Source organism: Cottoperca gobio, chromosome 4 (assembly GCF_900634415.1).
Source record: "Cottoperca gobio chromosome 4, fCotGob3.1, whole genome shotgun sequence".
Taxonomy (NCBI): Eukaryota; Metazoa; Chordata; class Actinopteri; order Perciformes; family Bovichtidae; genus Cottoperca; species Cottoperca gobio.
This window is the reverse complement of record NC_041358.1, coordinates 25,113,699-25,135,996: the sequence shown is the minus strand read 5'-3', so window position 1 is coordinate 25,135,996 and position 22,298 is coordinate 25,113,699. Positions and strand designations below refer to the sequence as shown.

The 22,298-nt window shown below is 43.6% G+C and overlaps 3 protein-coding genes across 4 annotated transcripts; 2 read left to right on the top strand and 1 right to left on the bottom strand.

Annotated features, from left to right (window-relative positions):
- Window positions 1-663: 663 nt before the first annotated feature.
- Window positions 664-7,244, top strand: scyl3 (SCY1-like, kinase-like 3). Its single transcript, XM_029429081.1, has 14 exons — window positions 664-1,153; window positions 1,270-1,448; window positions 2,081-2,266; window positions 2,536-2,649; window positions 2,776-2,832; window positions 2,915-3,017; window positions 3,123-3,234; window positions 3,326-3,403; window positions 3,600-3,739; window positions 3,884-4,074; window positions 4,254-4,425; window positions 4,731-4,886; window positions 4,969-5,747; window positions 6,107-7,244. The coding sequence occupies exons 2-14, from the start codon at window positions 1,284-1,286 to the stop codon at window positions 6,170-6,172; spliced, it is 2,319 nt and encodes a 772-aa protein (XP_029284941.1). The 5' UTR covers window positions 664-1,153; window positions 1,270-1,283; the 3' UTR covers window positions 6,173-7,244.
- firrm (fignl1 interacting regulator of recombination and mitosis) lies at window positions 6,727-12,037 on the bottom strand. 2 transcript variants are annotated; one of them, XM_029429083.1, is made up of 12 exons: window positions 11,646-12,035; window positions 11,215-11,297; window positions 10,982-11,033; window positions 10,463-10,552; window positions 10,067-10,252; window positions 9,224-9,340; window positions 8,574-8,669; window positions 8,367-8,480; window positions 7,930-8,034; window positions 7,753-7,833; window positions 7,538-7,675; window positions 6,727-7,077 (listed from the first exon to the last, which is right to left on the bottom strand). In XM_029429083.1, the coding sequence occupies exons 1-12, from the start codon at window positions 11,655-11,657 to the stop codon at window positions 6,874-6,876; spliced, it is 1,278 nt and encodes a 425-aa protein (XP_029284943.1). In that variant the 5' UTR covers window positions 11,658-12,035; the 3' UTR covers window positions 6,727-6,873. The 2 variants fall into 2 exon arrangements, with proteins under 2 accessions (XP_029284943.1, XP_029284942.1); XM_029429082.1 differs by having other exon boundaries at window positions 11,215-12,037.
- Window positions 12,038-12,089: 52 nt separating this feature from the next.
- Window positions 12,090-17,049, top strand: LOC115006690 (E-selectin-like). The gene is made up of 15 exons (XM_029429079.1): window positions 12,090-12,170; window positions 12,279-12,351; window positions 12,462-12,863; window positions 12,966-13,070; window positions 13,463-13,654; window positions 13,775-13,966; window positions 14,088-14,276; window positions 14,399-14,584; window positions 14,838-15,029; window positions 15,151-15,339; window positions 15,457-15,642; window positions 15,755-15,961; window positions 16,092-16,271; window positions 16,371-16,503; window positions 16,608-17,049. The coding sequence occupies exons 1-15, from the start codon at window positions 12,168-12,170 to the stop codon at window positions 16,666-16,668; spliced, it is 2,490 nt and encodes an 829-aa protein (XP_029284939.1). The 5' UTR covers window positions 12,090-12,167; the 3' UTR covers window positions 16,669-17,049.
- The last annotated feature ends 5,249 nt before the right edge of the window (window positions 17,050-22,298 follow it).

Genomic DNA, 22,298 nt, shown 5'->3' with positions numbered 1-22,298 from the left:
TTCCAGGTAGCTTCAACTGTACAATATAAGTGTTTACAGTTAATTATATGATCTAAAGTATAGAACATTTTAACATGTAATACAACCCCTTTTACAAAAGCTGACATCCCATGACGCCAAAAGCAATCAGACAATGCTTCAAATGCTGTCCCGTCACAGAAAAGGATTCTTAGCCTCAACGTCGTGCACTTCAACCAGCAGAATAATAAAACACAATTATATTAAATGTCCCTTTAATCACTACATGGAGTTCATGACCCCGTGGTAGAATTGCCACCTGTTGTTAGTTTGTATTCTATTTCTCCCAACTTCCTGTTTTATTTGATCTCTCTATTGTTTTTTGTTGTATTCCCTACGATATGTATTACTACCTTATATTTATTTAAGTATGTATTGAGACATATTCTAACCCATCTGCCTAGATAAGCCCTTTTATTTAATTTTTTTATATATAAATACTTGTTTTGACCTTCCATGTAGCCGGTTTTATTTTTATTCCAGGGTTCCTAAATTGCTTCCTAACTTTGTCATACAAAAAGACACACAAAAGACAAATTGGACCACAGACCCACATGTTTAAGGTAGTTTCTGACAGTTTCCGTCTCAGAGTCCGCGCACGCACCTGCGTTATCTCACACCACTTTGGTTGCAACCATTAGCTTTTAGAGCAGGGGTATTTGTATGCTTTGAATATGATTTAAAACATAGAATTAAGCTAATTAAATGAATAATTAATACCAAAAGGATATAAGTTTGTAATATTATTTATTAATTTTACAAATACGGCTCAATTATTAGTTTTCTAACATATTTTAAAGTAACGTTGTCCACTTTTCTGTGGTTTCGTCCGTAACCGGAAGAGTCCGTGTTTACAGCGCAGCTTCTGCTCCACGTTAGCAACGTTGATTTGCCAAGAAGTGACCAGCAACTTATTTTACGCTTTTGTAACTAACAGTTCGATACTTTTGTAAAATTGCGTGATTTATTGTGTGCTACACCGCGATTAGCATGATTGTTTGGAGGCGGAAGGGCTACGGACACGCATAGCAATGACAAGCTGGCTAACGTAGCGCCGAGGTTAGCCAGCTAGTCAACTAACAACACTAGCTAACTTCTGACACACAGCAGCGGCACATCCAGTGCAGTGAAACAGGTATCAGTGTGTCAGCTTTACTCTGTTACACACGTTTACATTTGCATGCTGACAACCTGGTGTTGCCACACGTCACGTTTGTCTTGCATGTTTTACGTCCCTCTGTTCCCCCACAGGAACAAGCGCGGCCATGGGAGCGGAGAGCAGCGCGGTGCGGAGCTGCACCTTGGAGCAGCCGCTCCTGACTCTGCCCTCCGGCCTCACCATGTACTCGGCGATGCTCCAGGATGGCAAGCCTGCTTCCGTGTTTGTTTACAAGCGAGGAAATGAGGACAAAGTCAACAAAGCTGCTAAGGTAGTTTAACTGAAGCCTCATCCTGGTACACTATCACACTGTACGTGGCTGCCTGTTGGTATGCACACAAGTGCAGGTGAGCTGTAGTAGTAGTGAAGCAACATCTTTAACATTGCAATGCAGACATTATTATCTCCTCCTCTAATCTGCCACAAAAGGTTACCTTCCTAAAATAAAATGCAAGTCTTTTCTATCAAATTATGTGCAAACTATTTAGTTTTCAGAGGCAAATATGGAATAATTAGACTTTTGTGTCCACCTGTCACTCAATAGATTACCGTTTTATTTTTGGCCGGTGAGTGAAACAAGTCTTTCCATTTGCATATTTTACCAGGATTTGGCTAGATCTGATTTCCAACCCCGATTATACTGCAGCATAGTCTGTACAGTCATGCTGCTCTCTCAGGAGACCTACCACCAAATGTGCAAGCATCACCATGACATAATATCACTTCTATAAAACGAATGCCACCAAATTATTCCATTGGCAGCCGTGTGTACTTGATTTAAATTGCTAAGTAGTGCTTTGGGTGTCAGGCTGCATAATCAGTTCCTACTCATGGATTTTCCCCATCAGCTGCATGACTTTCACTTTTTACAGGAAATAAGTAAACTCTTTTAATTTCCTGCAGCACCTGAAGACCTTGAGGCACCCATGTCTGCTGCGCTTCCTGTCCTGCTCAGTGCAGGACGGCGGCATCCATCTGGTGACGGAGCGTGTACAGCCCCTGGAACTGCTGCTGGACAGCCTCTCCCCAGAGGAAATCTGTGCAGGCATCTACGACCTCCTGCTGGCACTTGTGTTTCTGCACGAGAGGGTGAGCAAAAAGAAGCATGCGGGTGTTGCAACTAACTCCTGCACAATCGTCTCAATGCATGTGATTTATGAATGACAGGGTTCCCACACGTCCTGGAAAACCTCATAAAAAGTTGACAGATTTTCCAGTCGTTGCAAACAAATGGAAACTGATTGGAACTTTATCCTATTTTCTTTTAGCTGAGAATGAACCACTGTGGGATCAGAGCTCAACACCTCTGTGTTAAACAGGCTTGAATAAGTTCCTAACTTGTCTTTGTTCACCACCAGGGCAAATCGAGCCACAACAACGTCTGCATTTCCTCCATATTTGTCAGTGAAGATGGTCATTGGACACTGGGAGGGATGGAGACTGTCTGCAAGTTCTCTGAAGCAACGCCTGAGGTGAGAGATTTAATACCAGGCAGAATATATCCAAGGTGTGTGTGTGTGTGTGTGTGTGTGTGTGTGTGTGTGTGTTAGTTAGTTAGGATATCAGTTTTATATTTGTACTTTTCTTTAACTCCTCAGTTTCTTGCGAGCATTCAGAATGTGAGAGAGGCCAGCTGGGTTCCTCCAGAAGAGCAGGTAAGCAGATTAAACATCGGGATGAAAACCTTTTTGAAGAACTTCCCCTTTTATTTGTTCTCATGAAACATGTTGTCGACAGGTTGAAGGCTTTAAGATGCTTCCGGATAAAAATGCTCACTCTCGGGACTGCTACTCTTTTGGGATGATGCTGGAGACCCTCTTCTCGCTCCTGAACGGTTTTGGTGAGTCGAGTCTACGGCCGCGTTTACTGATGAGCTGTGATGTTGCACCTTCATCAGTATGCACTAACATGCACGTCCTTCTCGTGCACTTCTCTGGTGTTTCAGTGTCGCAGGAGCTGTCCGACAGTCTGAAGGAGACCCTGCAGGCGGGCCTGCTGAACTCTGACCCCTTGTCTCGACCCCCACTCAGCTCCCTGCTGACTCATGACTTCTTCAGGTTAGTGTGGTTATGTTTGCTTTCGCTGTTATCAATATTTCCTGAAGGTGATTTGTTTTCAAACACAATACGTATTGTTTTCTGTGAATAGGAATGACTTCCTGGACGTGAGGAATTTTCTGAAGAGCCTGACCTTGAAGACGGAAGAAGAAAAGAACGAATTCTTTAAGTGAGATTATGGTTTTGATTTACAAATGTTTTTTCTATTCAGTGTGCTCTTTTGTAATAAGTGCATTGAGTAACCACATAGTTGTCGTACATTGTTTTCCAAGGCAGTTAATCCACACTTACACTTTCAATTTTGTCTATACCCTGTTTCCCCAAGGATCCCCTAACCTGCTCATTGTGTGTGTGTGTGTGTGTAGGTTTCTTCTGGACCGGGTCCAGAGTCTGTCTGAAGAGCTGATAGGTTCGCGCCTCGTCCCCAAACTCCTCAACTCTCTTGTTTTTGCAGAACCCGTGGCTGTGAAAAGCTTTCTGCCTCATCTTCTACGGCCAAAGAAGGGTACGATTGATTATTGAACTCTTTCTGTGGCTGCTGATTAAACTCCGATACTTTTAATTCCCTACAAAAGAGAAAGAAGCCTTCTGTCAGGCAGACTTGTTTAAACTGCTCGCGCTCCTTTTTACTTTTCGTCTGTGCCGACAGATTCCAGCGGTGGCGGCAACGATGAAGAATGCCTGCTGTCTATGTCCCTTTATCGCAAACATGTGATTCCTCAGCTTCTCAAGCTCTTCAAAGTCAATGAGGAACACATCAGGATGGTGCTGCTGACTCACATCCACATCTACGCTGAGTTCTTCTCCCACGACGAACTCAAAAACCAGATCCTACCTCAGGTGGGGGGGGGGGGGGGGCTCGCACAGTACCAGAATATTTAACTTTGATATCAGTGATGAACACTGAGCTTAGTTTTAAGGACTGGAGCAGCTAGCCTGGCTCACTACACAAACATTAGACGTACTTGTCGTTATGCAATTCTCTCTTGGTTCCATCGTTTGTGTTTTCTGTGCTGCAGGTTTTGTTAGGAATGAGAGACACCAACGATTCCCTGGTTGCCATGACGCTGCAGAGTCTGGCGGTGTTGGTGCCGTTGCTCGGGGCTCAAGTGGTGGTTGGTGGAGAGAGGATCAAGGTCTTTAAACGCACCACACCCAACTTCACCAAGTCTACAGAGGTCACCCCTGAAAGTAAGCAACACTATAATGACACTGACCCGCACCGTGTTACTCTGGAACAGAGCTTTGTGTTGCTGCCGTGTGTCCACGGTGAACGAAGACAGGGAGAGTCAAACTGAAGTGATTGTTTGACTACAGGAGGAACCGCTGCTGCTGTATGTTGGATAATCTGAAGGCGTCTTGTTGTTGGCCTCAAGGTTCAAGAAACAGATTTTAGGAGTGCATCAGTTCAAACTCCAACATTTGGAATAGGATAATGGAAAGTCACTCTTGCAATAAACATTTGATCGACACTAACGTTACCTCTTATTCCTTAGCGTCACCTGTCCATATAGTCGGAGGCTCCCACCCGCAGATGGCCCAGCCTTCAAAAGTCTTGAATTTGTTCCCCAGACCGACGGGGACTGAAGGCCCGGTGCTGGGTCACATGGGAAGCGAGGAGACTCCAAAAAGTTACCCTCCACCAAAATCAGGTATGACCTCCCCATGCTAATGTCTGTAATTCAGTTTGCCGTTCCTGTGTCTGAATCTCAGTCTGTGTTGTTTTTGTTTCAGATGTCAGCAGACCGATGTCTCTGCCTTTGAACGGCTTCCATCAGGACCGCGAGATGGAGCCGCTGTCTTACAGCCCCGAGGAGGCCGACAGACCGCAAGGTCGAGTCGAAGAATGGCCTGACTGGAGCGACCCTGAAGAGAGCGAGAAGAGAGACGGACAGTCGGTCCAGATCCACATTCAGGCCTCAGAGAGAGAAGATCCAGTCGGCAGCAGTCTGCCACTCTCGCACCCGAGCATGGAAGAGGAGCCGTGGGACGACTTTGAGGACACTGAACCAACCTCAGATCTCTCCCCTACAGCTCCTTTATCAGACCCTGTTATACTCGCACCACCCAGAGGGGGCGCTACTACACCTGTGACACACGCTCCTGAAGCACTGAGAGTGGCGCCCTCCAAACCCCTCAAACTGACCCCAACACTGCGACAATCCACACAGAGCAAGAGCACTCCCTCGTGGGACGATGGCTGGGCTCAAGAAGAGAGCGACTCGGAGATATCACACAACCCGCTAAACCCCAAGCCGCCACAAAGGAGAGGTGGGAGAGGAGGCCTGGGCGAGGAGTTCACCATTAAGGTGAAGAAAAAGGAAGTGCCAGACCCGGAGCTGGATCTGTTTGCAGACATGGTGCCAGACATCAAACTGTCCTCTCCAGCTCTGTTTCCACCGGACGAGAGCAGCGTGAGCGACGCCGGACTGTCTGCGGCCTCTTCAGAAAACACTACGTCCATCGATACTGTTACACTAACTGCCAAGTTCGCAGTTGCCAACCTGACTGAGGTGAGTGGTGTTAATAATGTACCTCCTGTACTTGTGTAACAACTATAAGTACCATTATAACCAAAGCTCTTCCTTTCGTGATCCCTCCATCACAATGTAACCCTGATCGCAGGGGGCATGTTGGCGTCAAGCTTTTTCTTCTTGAACTGTTTAATTCTAATAGTTTTTAGAGGCCTGTAGTGATAAAACCATATAATGACCACAGAATGAGAAATAAAATACTATTTTTGTAACCTACATTAGGTCAACTAAATAATTACATTAGAGCTGATGCATGTTTGTACTCAGATATATAATCCATGTTTAAAAAGCATGTCGTCTTAAAGGAGTCCTCTTTTACATTCACTGTTCTCTCTCAGTCTGACACAGACGGCTGGGGAGACGGAGACGACCTGAAGTGGGAGGAGGAGGAGAGCGTCTGGTGATGACGTTTCGTCTGACATCTTGAAGATGCAACATTTCAGACTCCAGTTTAACAGCATGATGCAGTCCGAGTGATGATGATGGACCTGGACATTTATTACCAGTCTGTTCATTTAGAAGCATTTTGAACTGGAAGCCCATCAGATTGTGCTGGACTTGGACAAATGAAGCCATTTTTAATTTGCCAACTGATAGTAGTCACCTCGAGGTGAACGAGGATCTGTGTCAGAGGTGAATGTCATATTTCCATCTGCTTTATAAACGTGCCAACGTCACTACTGGCATGAAAATCAAGATCTACTTTTTGGCAAAACGATTCGTCTGAAATGTGTCCGGTTTGCACTTTGAATGAATGTGAAACAGAAATTACGTAATTTATTAGCTCTTTGGTTGCTGGTGAAGTAAAGATTTTACTGTATCAAATGTGAGATTGATCTTTTAAAGGAGTTGTAATTGTTAGACGACTGACAGAAGGAGCCTCGCGCTGATATGGGCACACTTTTGATAACTAAGTTAGTGAAATGTTCTGTTTCGACTTAGTGCTACATAAAAACAATTTGCATTCAAATAAGTTTAATAAACAATATCAATCAAAAGTGACCACAGACGGGTTTAAAAAGTGAATAAAGGCTTTTCAGGAGCAGCAACGGTTACAGACTCGGGGTAAATAGTTTTTCTATACATGACGTAGATGCATCTGGGGCTAGGTGGTGTGTCTGTCTGTACTGATGTGGGTGATGAGGGTCTGGAGCTCCTGTAGTCTGGGTTCCAGCCACTGTGGAGGCGGTGCGCTGGCGTTACTTTCAGTGAGAGCCTGCAGGGCTTTCAAAGCACTCTCAGCTGTCTGGATGTGGCGGCTGTACTCCTCCTCTGCACTGGACTCCTGCCGAGCTCTCTTTGGGCACGGCTGGCGGGGAGCAATAGTTACAGGAGCGTCATACATCTTTCTAATGAATGAGATTTACATGAAACGAGGCTGAATTCTTGCTTGTACAAATGAAATGTTGACTTGCTGAGCAGGACATTATGTAAGAAATATTTTTTTTTGCTAAATAAATATACTATTTTACGGTGCCCGTGTTATTGCTGAGGAAAGTTTGTACTGAGCTGCTAGAAATACAAAATATTAGGATTGTAAAATCTCACAAATTTATAAAAACATCTGGGCAATGGAAACTAATAAACGGGGCTCCAACTCTCTTTTCTGTAAAGTATCAAATAAAATAATATCCTGGTTCATATTATGCCACGGTGTCCTCGTGTACATGTACTGGGACAGTGTCGTACTGGGACAGTATAAATGAAGAACACTGTGCATGGTGATGTATATTCAGGAAGTTATAATTTAACTTAATGACCCCACTAACCTCTGAAGCTTCAGCAGCCGGTTTGTCAGAAGCATTTCCTTTGTTGTTCTCCAGCCTCTCATTGTGTTGCTCAATAACTTCCGTCTCCATCTTGAGCCTCTGGAGCCGTGACGCCACATCTTCCCGAGCATTAACGCTCTACAACAAGACAGACGTGTTTACATTCAGCCGTTTTATGTGACGTTGTTCTTCACAATATGTCGGCATCCCCTCACCTTGCTGAGATAGTTCACCACCTTCGCCTTGGTATCTTCTACGCACAAACTGTGGGAGATTACCTCTTCATGGTTTGTAATCTTAAAAAGCACAATGACATATTACGTTTATGACGAGGCAGGAACAGTTTGGGATTAAATGTGAAACATTTGTAACGCTTTGAGTTCCTGCAGTACCTCTGCAAAATGAGAAAAGGCCTCCAGGGCGTGTTGATGTAGCAGCCAGGATCCGTCAGCCAACAGGAGTCCAAACAGGCGACTCAGCTTCGGCAGAATCTGATTCTGTGGGACAAAAACAGTTTGTGAGAAAGAAAATCTGAGAATATATTTACAGTGTAGATTTCAAAAGTGAGAAAATTCTTTTTTAAATGATTTCTTATGGAAAACTACTTTGACTTTATAATGAAGTACTAGACTATATTTCTTATGACATACCATACCATTACTTTTTACAAAAGAAAAAAGAGGTTGGTCCACTTTTCTGTTTCATGCGCTCACTCTCCTGGATGTTTGAGGGTCAAAGATGTAGAATAATTGTCTGAGAGAAACTATTTGGAAGGATTGCAATGAACCAAAAGGTCAAATCCTCATTTGCAAATGTCTGGTGTCATCACCTGGCTGTCAGCGGGGACAAAGATCTTCCCCAGCGAGGAGAGGAACTCCAGAGCAGCCAGCAGCAACTGATCTGCACACGTCTGAGACACCACAGTGTCCACACACAACAGAGCCTGGGACACACACACACACACACGCACAAAGTTAACAGAGGTTTTCTCCATTCTTCATCTATTTAATGTGAATTGTGAAAACAAACAGCATACCTGACAAATGACTTGAGGTTCGGTGTTTTTCACTAACATTGCAGATATTGACAGGAGCAGCTGCAGAGTACACTGGAGCACAGGGTGGGTCTGCACCTGGAGTATGACAGAGGACAGGGATAATAGTAGGGATGTCCCGATCTCAAAGCTCGTAGCCGATCAAGGCGTTTTCTTTAACTGATTGGAAACGTTACATTGAGCCCAATCTAACCCGGTGTTTACGTCAGCAACTCTCGGACTCACTCCACATGGAGCCCTACGCGTGGCGACGCACCACACATGACTGCAAAACGCAGTATGAGATTATTTATGTTGTTTACTTCATGTATGTGCTCGTTTCATTTCAGCTCGGAGCGAGAGTCTCTTCACCACACTCACCACGACACTGCAGGTGCAACAAAACCACCGAGAGTCATTTATTTATGTAATCCATGAGAATAAACATTCAACTAATCATTCAGGCTGAACTGGAGGACACTTTCATGTACATGAAGTGTGCAGCTGTACAATCTAAGAATATAGAAGCATCTCAGAGTCGGCTGCTGCTCAATATTAAATGATTTGAATCCCGAGATAAGAGTTATTTACACTACACCTGTGAGTGTGTGTGTGTGTGTGTGTGTGTGTGCACATGTGTATTTGGATCTCACCTGGTCGGGACTCATTCGTGACCACAGCTGTGTGATTATCCTCACTGCAGACACACAGTGCTCCTCAGGAGATGACTGCACCCGAACCACCGCTAGGAGGGATAACAGCACCGTGTTCTGGAGACAGGAGGCACTTTGTACAATCCAACATTTGTGCACCTTGTCCCGTTTAAATGACCCCCCCCCTGCTTCCTTGCTTTGTGCTCTTGGCTGGAATTAAATCATTGTGGCAAGAGTTTGACTGATAGCAGCTGACTGTTTGTTTTATACAACAATTGTTGAAGGTGGCTGAAAGGTCATTCATGTATCACGGCTAAATAATCCACAAAGTATCAACGAGACTAAAAGATCCTGCATGAAGTATCAGCTGTTCGCACCGCCAAAAAAGGCGAGAACGTGGCCTCACCCGCAACACTACTGCGTGAGAAATTTTTGGCTCTCGTTATAAAAAGCGCTGAGGTTTCACATTTCTTATCTCGGCCATTTGTTCTCCACCAAGGGAACAAATTTATCTTGCTCTCGATATCAATTGTTGTGGATATTTGTCATGTGTCCGCTCTCTTACGTGCACAAGGACAGAAACTGTGCCGCAGCCTTGATGTTTGTGCCGCCGTATCACCGCCACTACATTATCCTCGTCACCTTCAGGGAGACTCATCTCATCTCCTCTATGCAGAGTTTACACGAATAACTGTGAGATCTTTTATACTTTATACATTTTGGAATTGCTTGTTGTGTCTTTGCACAACTATGGCACCTTCACTTGAGGAAGTAAAATGAAACACAAGGCGCTCTGGTTCAGATCTCAGCTGCGCGACAACACATATCTGAGGTCGTCCTCACCACTTGGTCCACCTCTCCTAGTTTGTATCCTCCATTCTGCCAGTCGGTCAGAGCGTTTTGAGAAAGACCTATGACGTCGGTCTCTACGCGGTGACGGGCATCACGGGAAAGAGCTCTGAGGAGGACGTGTCGCCACACTGGAAGGTTTCCCACTTCGGAGGGGGGGAAACGCTCCACCAGCTCCATCTGGACAAACAAAACACTGATATCAAGGTTCTGATCTTTTACAGTTCAGTGTTTTCTTAATGAGTGAAAACAGAAACTAGGACTAGACTGGTAGTTTTCCTGGGTTTGGTAAAGATGATGGTTTAGGAGTGAACCTGAGGAAGTGAGAAGTGCAAGTGATTCTAAGGATCTCAACCCAACTGCGATGTTTCATTTGGCAGCGTTTCTAACCTGGTGGTTCGGCGTCATGAGGAAAACCATGCGTTTGAGCAGCAGGCCCAGGTGGACTGCCTGGTAACACTCAGTGGTGTAGGCTTTCACCTGGGGGAGGAGAGGGAGAAGCAGAGAGGAGGTGAGGAACAGTGTGAGTCAAGTGTGAAGGCTCAGGAGGAGCAACAAGGGGGACGTGTCTGAAAATGAGTGGATCCAGCTTAATCTGATGATGTAATGACGTAACGGGTATAAACAGCTCCAACAACACCAATCGTCACCTCTGTTGGGGTGCCACACCAAACCGGGAGGGACCCCATACTAATCCATAACCCCACAGAGAGATTAAGGGGATTTAGAGTTATTTTAGAAAGTGCTCAGGAAGACGTCACAGACGTGGCGGAACATCCGTGACCTTGTGGTCCTGTAAACTGTGTCTGCAAAATATAACAAATGTCCAATATGAAGGTCTACTGTGACCTCTCTATCGTTCAAATCAAGATGAATTAAACGGTGTTAATTGTCCTGCTCTCTACCCACCAGCTGAGCAACAAGGAGGACATGATGTAGGCACAGTTCTGCTGTCCCGTACCTGTATCAGAGGAGACAAAATCAACAGTGGCTTCAATACAGTAGAGAAAGAATGTGTAAAAGATGCTTTCAAGAATTTGGGGGAAAAGAGTAGCTGTAATAAGTGTGAAGGTGCCCAACATGTAGGGTTTGTTACATACTGTAGCATGGCACAGAGATCATCTGTACGAACACACTCTCACCGTGCTGTAAAGCACCACACATCTGTGGCCAGCAGAGCCGTCTGAGTATCAGCCTGCAGCACAGTGTCCAGCAAACACCGCTCCTGGTGAAGAGATAAAAGAGAGGGGGAGGGAGTGAACGGAAGAAACAGTGGGAGACATAATAGATAAGGTTTCGTTATATTTAACAGAAACAGAGAAAAAGAAAGTGAAAGAATAACTCGCATCGAATGACGGGAAATCCTGCAACAGATCAGAGCTAATGATCCAGACAATGACTTAAAACTAAAACTTCATTTTAGACGCAGACGTGCAGTTCAATGTTCAAGAGTAAAATAAATTAAAAATACAATACATAATAAGAAATATTCAATGGAGCTACTTCAAACACTGACCAAGAAAACATTAGTTATCATTAATAAAGTAACTCCAAGTGATAAAGTCAAACTCACGGCGACACGCATTAACAGATGGGTTTGAGGTTAAGTCAGGTTCAAGAGAGACTTAAGACAAATTGATTGAAGACACATTTTGGCAGGATTCATCGTAACCCTGTTGCCAAGCACAACACCGGCAACTGGAACGGATCCTGTTTATATCAAAGCTTCTTGATTATTTGCAAATCGGCTCGCTAATCTGGTTCCTCTGGCCGAAGAAAGTTCCGCAGGTTCTGCCAACGTTGGGTGTGTCGCTGTACGAGACGTGCAGGGTTTTATCTACTACTACTTTTAAAAGAAAGATGCTCAAACTTGTCCTCAGAGGTTTGAGGATGAAGCCAAATGCCAGGACATAAGGTGCCTTGAGACAAAAATCTTCTGGCTTATATGGAGATCACAATTATTCATTGATATTCAGCAGGAAAAGGGAACTAGACCGATGAAGTGTATAAAGGCAGGCATATCAGCACATACAACTCTCATCTCACCCTCAGACGTGCTCAGACTAAGGACATACTTCTTCTGAAGATTATCAAAATGGTGAGTGTAGTTTAAATACAGTTCTTTAGTGCAAACGTTTGTGGTCAATGTGATACATTTATAGTATTCATTTATTTTAATTGATCTTTTTTTATTCCTTCCTTCCAGGAGTTCTGCTTTGGATTACTTCAGACCCGCAGGTCTAACACCTCATGGATCAGCTTAACCTTTCTTTGCTCAAGTATGTAAATCTTTAGCGTCTCACTTTCAACTTCTTTCTTCTTCTTACTTTTTAAAAATGCATCCTTATTACCCCACCATCTAATCTGTGTCTCTGTCCTCGATCCTCAGTGCTGTGCATGTGGACTAGAGTGGAGTGCTGGTCCTACTACTACTCTGACACCGTCATGAATTGGGAAAATGCCAGAGCCTGGTGCCAGGAGAACTACACAGACATGGTGGCCATCCAGAACCAGGAGGAGATCGGGTATCTCAACAGCTCTCTGCCCAGGAAAGTCTACTACTACTGGATCGGGATCCGCAAGGTCAATAAGGTATGGACCTGGGTAGGAACCAACAAGAGTCTTACAGCAGAAGCAACCAACTGGGCAAAAGGCGAACCAAATGGCAGGAATAAAAGGCGTAAGATGGAAAATGAGGACTGTGTGGAGATGTACATTAAAAGGGAGTCGCAGCCGGCCAAGTGGAATGATGAGAGGTGCGGGAAGCTGAAGACCGCTCTGTGCTACTCAGGTGAGCAAAAGTTAGGGATTAGGATACAAGAGCTGCTTCATTTTAGCTGACGTAGTTATTTATTTTATGCAAGTTATATGAAAGTATTACTTCTTTCCACAGCTGCCTGTAAAGACAACATGTGCCGCTATGGAGACTGCGTAGAAACCATCAACAGCCACAAGTGTGCTTGCTTTGAAGGCTTTTACGGAGATAAGTGCGAGCAAGGTAAGAAAATATAATGTTAAAGTCGTTGTTGTAAAGTCCACGTTACTTTAAGTCCAGGACCTGATATCTATCACAATCAGAATCAGAAAAACTTTATTGATCTTATGTTGCAGGAGAGAATATATATAAACATAGAGAAGTTATAAGATAAGTAGATATAAGAACAATATATGTACACTACAATATATAGTAGTATAAATATTATTAATGCTGAAAAAGGGATCTATGAAAGTGTTTAAAATGCCGGAATAGTATAAATAAGAATATTACTACAGTATTAATGCCACAGTAAATCAAAGGATCGCACAGTTGAATTATTATTGCACAAGGTTTTGTAAAGTATAGTAAACATGGACTTATAGTTGATTGCGTCTTGTTTTTTTTCCTGGCAGTTGTGAAATGTAACGCTGAGGAAGTGAAAGTTCCAGATAAAGGAAGTGTAAACTGTACTCACACGTTTGGAAACTTCTCCTACGCCTCCGTGTGCCAGTATTCCTGTGAGGAAGGATACCAGCTGAGTATGTCAAAACACTTGACCTGCACAGCGTCCAAACAGTGGTCAGAGCAGCCTCCTACATGTGAATGTGAGTCGAGATGTGTTGCAACGCTGCAGAAACAAAAAGATCTTGAGCAATAATGTGATTTAGCAACATCATTTTATTATCACAATCATGGAGCCTAATAGTGTTTTTGATCGTCCACAGTGGTCCAGTGTGAGCAGATGTCTAGTCCAGCGAGAGGATCCATGAAGTGCTCCGGTCCTCTGGGCTCCTCCAGCTTCCAGGCCACCTGTGCGTTTACCTGTGATGAAGGCTATGTACTCGCTGGTTCCCAGTCTAACACTCTGCAATGTGAAGCGTCAGGATTATGGAACGACTCAAAGCCGTTTTGTGTTGGTACGCTGACATTTCTTTTGTTATAGTATCTGTTATCTAAGTGTGTTATTACGAGGGGGAAGCTATACGATGTTTTTTAAAGGCTGCTGTTGACCTGTTCTGCTCTCCCTCTACTTTGCAGGTGTCCAGTGCCCGTATCTGCAGGAGCTAGATAACGGCGTTGTCAGCTGTGAAGGCGATGCAGATGTGAGGTTCAGCTACGGAAACACCTGCAGCTTCAGCTGTGCTCCCGGCTACCACCTGGTGGGACCGAGCAGGGCGACATGCACGTCAGCTGCTGAGTGGAGTGAGAGGATGCCTCGCTGCGAAGGTGAGGGCGCACTGGAGGTTTACTTCAACCACCTTCTGTGCAACTAAGAAGAGCGTTCTTCTTTTGCTCCTTTGTGACATAGATACTAAATATGCTTTTTTTTCTTCTTCTTTTTTTGTTAGCCATCACTTGCCAAAATCCAGAAGGAGACGCTCACATCATCACCCAGTGCAGCCAACATTTGACTGAGCTGCGGCCGGGCTCCACCTGCAGCTTCAGCTGTGAAGCAGGCTTTGAACTGCAGGGAGCGCACACCACTCAGTGTTCTGAGGACGGACAGTGGAGTAAAGTCTTACCTACCTGCACAGGTATGGAAAACACATGTTCACATAAATCAACACTATTTAGTACCAGCTGAGTATGTCAAAACACTTGACCTGCACAGCATCCAAACAGTGGTCAGAGCAGCCTCCTACTTGTGAATGTGAGTCGAGATGTGTTGCAACGCTGCAGAAACAAAAAGATCTTGAGCAATAATGTGATTTAATGTAATAATATTCAGAGCAACATCATTTTATTATCACAATCATGGAGCCTAATAGTGTTTTTGATCGTCCACAGTGGTCCAGTGTGAGCAGATGTCTAGTCCAGCGAGAGGATCCATGAAGTGCTCCGGTCCTCTGGGCTCCTCCAGCTTCCAGGCCACCTGTGCGTTTACCTGTGATGAAGGCTATGTACTCGCTGGTTCCCAGTCTAACACTCTGCAATGTGAAGCGTCAGGATTATGGAACGACTCAAAGCCGTTTTGTGTTGGTACGCTGACATTTCTTTTGTTATAGTATCTGTTATCTAAGTGTGTTATTACGAGGGGGAAGCTATACGATGTTTTTTAAAGGCTGCTGTTGACCTGTTCTGCTCTCCCTCTACTTTGCAGGTGTCCAGTGCCCGTATCTGCAGGAGCTAGATAACGGCGTTGTCAGCTGTGAAGGCGATGCAGATGTGAGGTTCAGCTACGGAAACACCTGCAGCTTCAGCTGTGCTCCCGGCTACCACCTGGTGGGACCGAGCAGGGCGACATGCACGTCAGCTGCTGAGTGGAGTGAGAGGATGCCTCGCTGCGAAGGTGAGGGCGCACTGGAGGTTTACTCCAACCACCTTCTGTGCAACTAAGAAGAGCGTTCTTCTTTTGCTCCTTTGTGACATAGATACTAAATATGCTTTTTTCTTCTTCTTTTGTTAGCCATCACTTGCCAAAATCCAGAAGGAGACGCTCACATCATCACCCAGTGCAGCCAACATTTGACTGAGCTGCGGCCGGGCTCCACCTGCAGCTTCAGCTGTGAAGCAGGCTTTGAACTGCAGGGAGCGCACACCACTCAGTGTTCTGAGGACGGACAGTGGAGTAAAGTCTTACCTACCTGCACAGGTATGGAAAACACATGTTCACATAAATCAACACTATTTGCTCACTGCATAGCTTTTTACTCTGATTCTGATTCTGTGCTCTGTCATGACATCTCATCATCTTTTCTTTTTAGCAATGGGATGTCCTGCTCCTGAGATCCCAACAGGAGCCCAGATCAGCTGCAGCCTTTCTCTGTCTTCACCTGCTTCTACCGTGACCCCCCATCCGCTTGGTAAGGTCTGCACGTTCATCTGTGATGAAGGCCATGAGCTGCAAGGTGCACCCAGCATGGAGTGCGCAAATCTAGGCCGGTGGAGCTCCACACCACCAAGCTGCACAGGTACACACATGGACTATTTGTAATACCTACTTTATTTGCATGCATGGATTAGGATTGCGTGGCTAAAATGAGATCTGCTTTATTAATATGTGATGGTTAACGTCTACATTCTCGCTGTCTTCTCCTACAGCAGTGAGATGCCCATCGCTCGAGGCTCCTGAAAACGGTGACGTTAACTGTTCCAACGCCGAGCCGGTGTACAACTCACAGTGCTCCTTCACCTGCAATCAAGATCACTCACTAGACGGACGTGACCTGCTGACCTGTGATCGTCATGGCAATTGGACTGGAGAGAGACCCAACTGCCAAGGTAAAACCGAAAGAGAAGAAATGTTAATACAACACCGGAATAAAATACACGTTTGAGTTTAAGAGATTAAATTATTCACTTTTGATGTTGTTTCCTCAGCTCCAGTGTCACAGATGTCTGCCATTGTTTCTGGTTCGGCAGTAGGGGGCGCTCTGTCATTAACCGGTCTGTCTCTGGCAATATGGATCCTAAAACGACTGAGGCAGAAAGGCTCCAAGTTTGAGCTAAACAGGTAAGATGAGCATTCACCTCGCTGAAATCATACCTTTTTTCTTTTCGTGAGTAAACACTTGAAGTGCAGCGCTAATCCTCGTCTTCTTTTGTCTTTTCTTACAGCAACTCTGACATAGAGGATCCTCCACAGGTCTACAAAAACAGCATCGAGAGCCTCATCTAGTGGGACAACGTGGGACACTTTTATACATCAGTTAGCTGTGAACAATATGAAACATTTGTACATAACTTCTTAATTTATATTTATGCTGAGAATAAATGTTTTCAGACCTTTGCGTTTGATTATTCTATTTTGTTTTGTTGAATTTCATGATGATTTGTGATGTTCCGACATTTATTTCCTCCAAAAGGGGAGTTTTACATAGAACACATTGTTCTACAGCTTTTATGAGCGTGCTGGAAAGATGACTCTATTCATGTTATTGTAGATTGCCATGTCATGAGTATTTAGGTACTATTTATTGACAGATGCTTAATGCTAATAATTTGTATTTCTGTATGTTTAAAGCAGTGCTTTTATTATTAATAAAACTTTAAACTATCATTTGCTTTGGCTCATTTTTATGCATCTTCCAATATCAGTTAAGAAACAAAAACATATCGTCAGTCACTACACTGGTACGAAGGCTCAGACATGATCTCCACACGCAAACAACAGCTTCTTCCAGCAGGGACATTTATCCGGACATTGCAGGACATCACATGTTTGTTCAGAAGCCCAGGAAGAACTTTCTTTCCAAAATACAAAACTGACCTCTTGTCTGTCACCTCCATCACAATAGTCGGGACAGAGATGAATAGTTGAATAACAGTGATACGTATGTAAAGCAGGAAGAGCTATAGTGCTGCGGTCATCACCATTGTTGTTGCACTAAATTCACAGTCTTTTATACGTGTCAGCACTTCAGCTGAGGCAGAAATAGATGTGACATCTTCCATCAGACTGAAGGCGACAGCGTGGACACCTGTAAAACTTGAATTCACAACATGCAGAGAAGCAGTGGCACTAAAAAAACACTTATTCTAGTAACAAGGCAAATCCTTCATTCCATGGTGCTACAGCAAATCAAATCAAATCAAATGTATTTATAGAGCCCAATATCACAAATTACACATTTGTCTCACTGGGCTTTACAGACTGTACAAGATACGACACCCTCTGTCCTTAGACCCTCTGTCCTTAGACCCTCTGTCCTTACACCCTCTGTCCTTAGACCCTCTGTCTTTAGACCCTCTGTCCTTAGACCCTCTGTCCTTAGACCCTCTGTCCTTAGACCCTCTGCCTTTAGACCCTCTGTCCTTAGACCCTCTGTCCTTAGATCTTCTGTCCTTAGACCCTCTGTCCTTAGACCCTCTGTCCTTAGACCCTCTGTCCTTAGATCCTCTGTCCTTAGACCCTCTGTCCTTAGACCCTCTGTACTTAGACCCTCTGTCCTTAGATCCTCTGTACTTAGACCCTCTGTCCTTAGATCCTCTGTCCTTAGACCCTCTGTCCTTAGACCCTCTGTTCTTAGACCCTCTGTCCTTAGACCCTCTGTCCTTAGATCATCTGTCCTCAGACCCTCTGTCCTTACACCTTCTGTCCTCAGATCCTCTGTCCTTAGACCCTCTGTCCTTAGACCCTCTGTCTTTAGACCCTCTGTCATTAGACCCTCTGTCCTTAGACCCTCTGTCCTCAGACCCTCTGTCTTTAGACCATCTGTCCTTAGACCCTCTGTCCTTAGACCCTCTGTCCTTAGACCCTCGCATCGCACAAGGAAAAACTTCCTAAAAGAAACCCCATAATTAAAGGGGGGAAAATGGAAGAAACCTCAGGGAGAGCAACTGAGGAGGGATCCCTCTCCCAGGACGGACAGACGTGCAATAGATGTCGTCTGTACAGGATAAACAACATAGTACAAATACAACATTTGACAGAAATGATGTTGTGTTGAAAAAGAGAAAGAGAAAGCATACATGACTATCTATCCTGTTGTTGAGACTTTACAGTAAACCCACTGTAAATGTTTCATCCTCTGGGGACCACAAATGTCCGGTGGACTGAAGCATCTGTTTGTGAAGCGAAACTTTCCCTTGAAATAAAAAGATCCTGCTGGGTATTCCTAATATGTTAGACACTTTATTCACAAATGATTGCAATATCTATATTAGTAGAGTCTACATCCTTTTCCTCTGGGTTTTTCCCACAGGAGGTTAACTTGCTCTTTTAAAGCTACATGACTCGCACGGTATCTGGTGAGTTGTAAAGAACAGTTAGAGGAAGAGTGGCGCGTAACTGTGAACGGAATTAGCTTCTGTCGACACGCTGAAGAGACCTCCATTCACCTTGACCCTCATCAGCCGACTTAACATAGACACCGACGCTCGCCACTTCTGCCAGTTACCAGTAAACAGGTAAGATGAGCATTCACCTCGCTGAAATCATACCTTTTTCTTTTCGTGAGTAAACACTTGAAGTGCAAGTAAATAGAAAAAGTAAAAAGAAAAATAGAAAGTATGGATGAATCCAGGATGATGTCAAAAAGGCTTCCCGGTGTCCAGCAGGACCAGGGCAGCAGGCGCAGCCACGATTCCTGATTCTGATGTAAACTTTATCAGTGGCAACCTGCCACATGAGACACAGAAACTCCGGGGATGATGAGTTAGTAACATACATTTACATAAATGATTACAGATAGAGAGGGAGGGGAGGGGAGAGAGAGAGGAAGGCAAGTAAATGTTTAAAAAGCAAAGATGATTTCAAAATGTCAAAGTAAAGTTAGTAAAGGAATACGTCAACAGCCAAAGTGTCCAAGAGAATTCAATTCAATGCAAAAATTGGCACAATTATTCCCTTTTTAAATACATTTATTGTGGAACTATTTCTTTGTGTTGCCGCCAACGTTCAACGGTGACCGCACTGTGCCCCCACGTTTACCAGCAATAAAGAGCATTTCCCAAAAGGTCTGTTCAGGTACAGTACATTACGTAATTAAACCAATCATTCATTCAACATATGCATTCACTCTGTAAAGTAAACATCCAGGAATTCTATGACAATGTTGGATTGAATACCCTCAGAGAAATATAAAAGCCTGACTTTGGTCCCTGCTTGCAGCAAACTAACATTCACCTGCTGTACTGCTGCGCTATAATGTTTTGTGTTTGACATTAATAATTATAGGTAAGTATGCTAACTCCGTTATTCTTCATGTTTGCATTTATCAATATGAGCTTCTGATTGTTTTCTTTCTTTGAACAGACAACAGGTGTTTGGAGATCACTCGTTAAAAATGAAGTGGATATTAATCCTTGTCCTTGGTGAGTATTAATTTTAACACTAAATGTATAGTTTATGGTATTTAAATAAACGTAGATGATGCATGTGAATGTGCTGAATAATATGTGTACTCATTTTAATATTATTATATTTATTATTATTCAGTCGGTTTTGTTTTTCTATGTATTCTATTCCATCTTATTTTTATATATTCTTTAAATCTTATTTTTAATCTTATTTTATCAAATGTGTTTTATTTGTCAAGTGTTATTTTCTATTAACTATGTAATTCTAAAACTTTTTTTTGTTTATTCTCTTACTGTAAAGCATAAATAAACATAAATAAAAATAAAAATAATAATAATAATTATTAGTATTATTTATCTGGTGTGAGACATAACATTATGCATGAGTTGTCTTTAACTTTTTTCTTTCAAAATGTATATTAGGCAGCTCCTTGGCTGAGACTACTTCGGGCTGGACGTATCATCCCATTAGAAAACCCATGAACTGGACCGTGGCTCGACAGTCGTGCCAGACCCATTACACAGACATGGTGGTGATCCAAAATCAGCAAGAGAACGACTATGTGGTGTCTCTGCTGCCGAACAAAATGAGGGGTCCGTATTATTGGATTGGAATCACTAGAAAACACAAGAATCATACTTGGACCTGGATTGGGAATAACAGCACGTGGGTTGGCGAGCAGTCCTGGGCAACAAACGAGCCCAACAACAACCACAGCACAGAGTTCTGCGTGGAGATCTACGTGAACAAAGGATTGGACCGAGGGAGGTGGAACGATGAGAAATGCGACAGTCGAAAGCCATCTGTTTGTTATCAAGGTAAGTGAAGCTGACTGGTTTTAAAATATGTTACAGTTACAAGAAAGTGGTGGAAGTTGGTGTTAGTATTGCACTTTTTCTTAACAGCCCAATGTAATGCAACATTATGTGGCAGAGGAAGATGCCAGGAGACCATAAACAACATAACCTGCCTCTGTGAACCTGGCTTTGAGGGAGACAGGTGCCAAACAGATGAGGTGTCACCCATTACTACAGCAGGTGATGCATGTTTAGAGCTATAGGTTTACACGGTTCAAGTTTATCTCACATGTATATTGTTTGCTGGAATATGTATAAAGTTGTTGACTTGAACTTGTTCTGACCTTACATAACGTGTGCGAACTGTAAGACGCAATCATTTCTAGTTACAGTCACTAAACTGTGATTGAACGATGGCTTCTCAGGTTTAGCAAACTGTCTATCATCGCAGAACTCTGCACTTCCCTTCAGCTCTACAGAGCTTTCCTTAGTTTATTGTTTTCATTTTCCAGTCTGAAACTTTACTGTCTTGGATACCTCTCAAATAAAACCTCACTGTACGCTACCTGACGAGCCCTAAATAGCAAATAGACACAAAGTTAGCGATTACTGCTGAGCATAGTAAAGCATTTTACCTGAAAACTACAGTCAGCAATGTGAAGTGTAATTTAAATGTCATTACTAAGTCACATTGTGGTGTACGGACTTCACTATCTCCTTCCTCAGTGTATCCTCTGCATCGTTGACTTCTTCAGAATGTTAAATGTAATAACATTTTAACACGGTCATCATAAGACTCACATCTGTTTCCTCTGTTTCCTACGGCCAGGCGTAGGATCACATTCAGAATAGTGTCCAAAATACTTGCATCAGCGTGAGTGTGTGTGTGTGTGTGTGTTCTAATAAATGTATTATTTTCACAGTAGAAATTGTAAGAAAGTAAATAATTGCATCCCTGCTAAACTTTAACCTGTCTGTGCCCGCAGCTGTGGAATTCCCCTCTCTGTCTCAGCCTGATAACGGAAACCTTAGTCGCTTCGGAGGAAACCTGACTTTCAACTCAACCTGTCGGTTTAAATGCTGGCCAGGCTTCTTGGTAATAGGCTCGCCGGAAGTGACTTGTGGGGTCACCGGGATCGAGAGCGGCCCAAGACCTTCTTGTGCAAGTAATTAAAGTTATTTAAAGTTTAAATGTAGTTGGATGAATGATTATACGGCAGCAGTAGTTGTTCCAAACCATCACACTGTCAAGCATGACTCATGATAAAGATGTCTGTTGTATTTTCTCAGGCTATAAACAGGCTCTGCTGGCTGTCGCTGGGTTTGGAGCCTTGTCAACCGTCTGCTGCATCTACTTCTGCTGGATGAAACACAGAAAAAGTCAGTTTCTCAATCGCACTTAATGGGATTAGAGAGATGCATGTTATTGCAGCAGACCGTACTAATCTGTCTGTCGGTTATTTTCTCACAGGAAAGACACTTGCCCAAGTAAGGTCAGTGTTGAAATGTATTACCGAAGCAGCTCCACCCTTTTATGCACAATCAGTATTTAAAGAATAGATGTGACAGTTTATTGCTTCTGAAATATTGTTTCCCTCTGCTGTCAAATCTGCTCGTCTTTCACAGGCAGCCTGAAGAAAGTCCATCCTCGGAGGCGTGAAGGACAGCTGGCACCTCATTTATGCATTATTAAAATATATATAATGATCC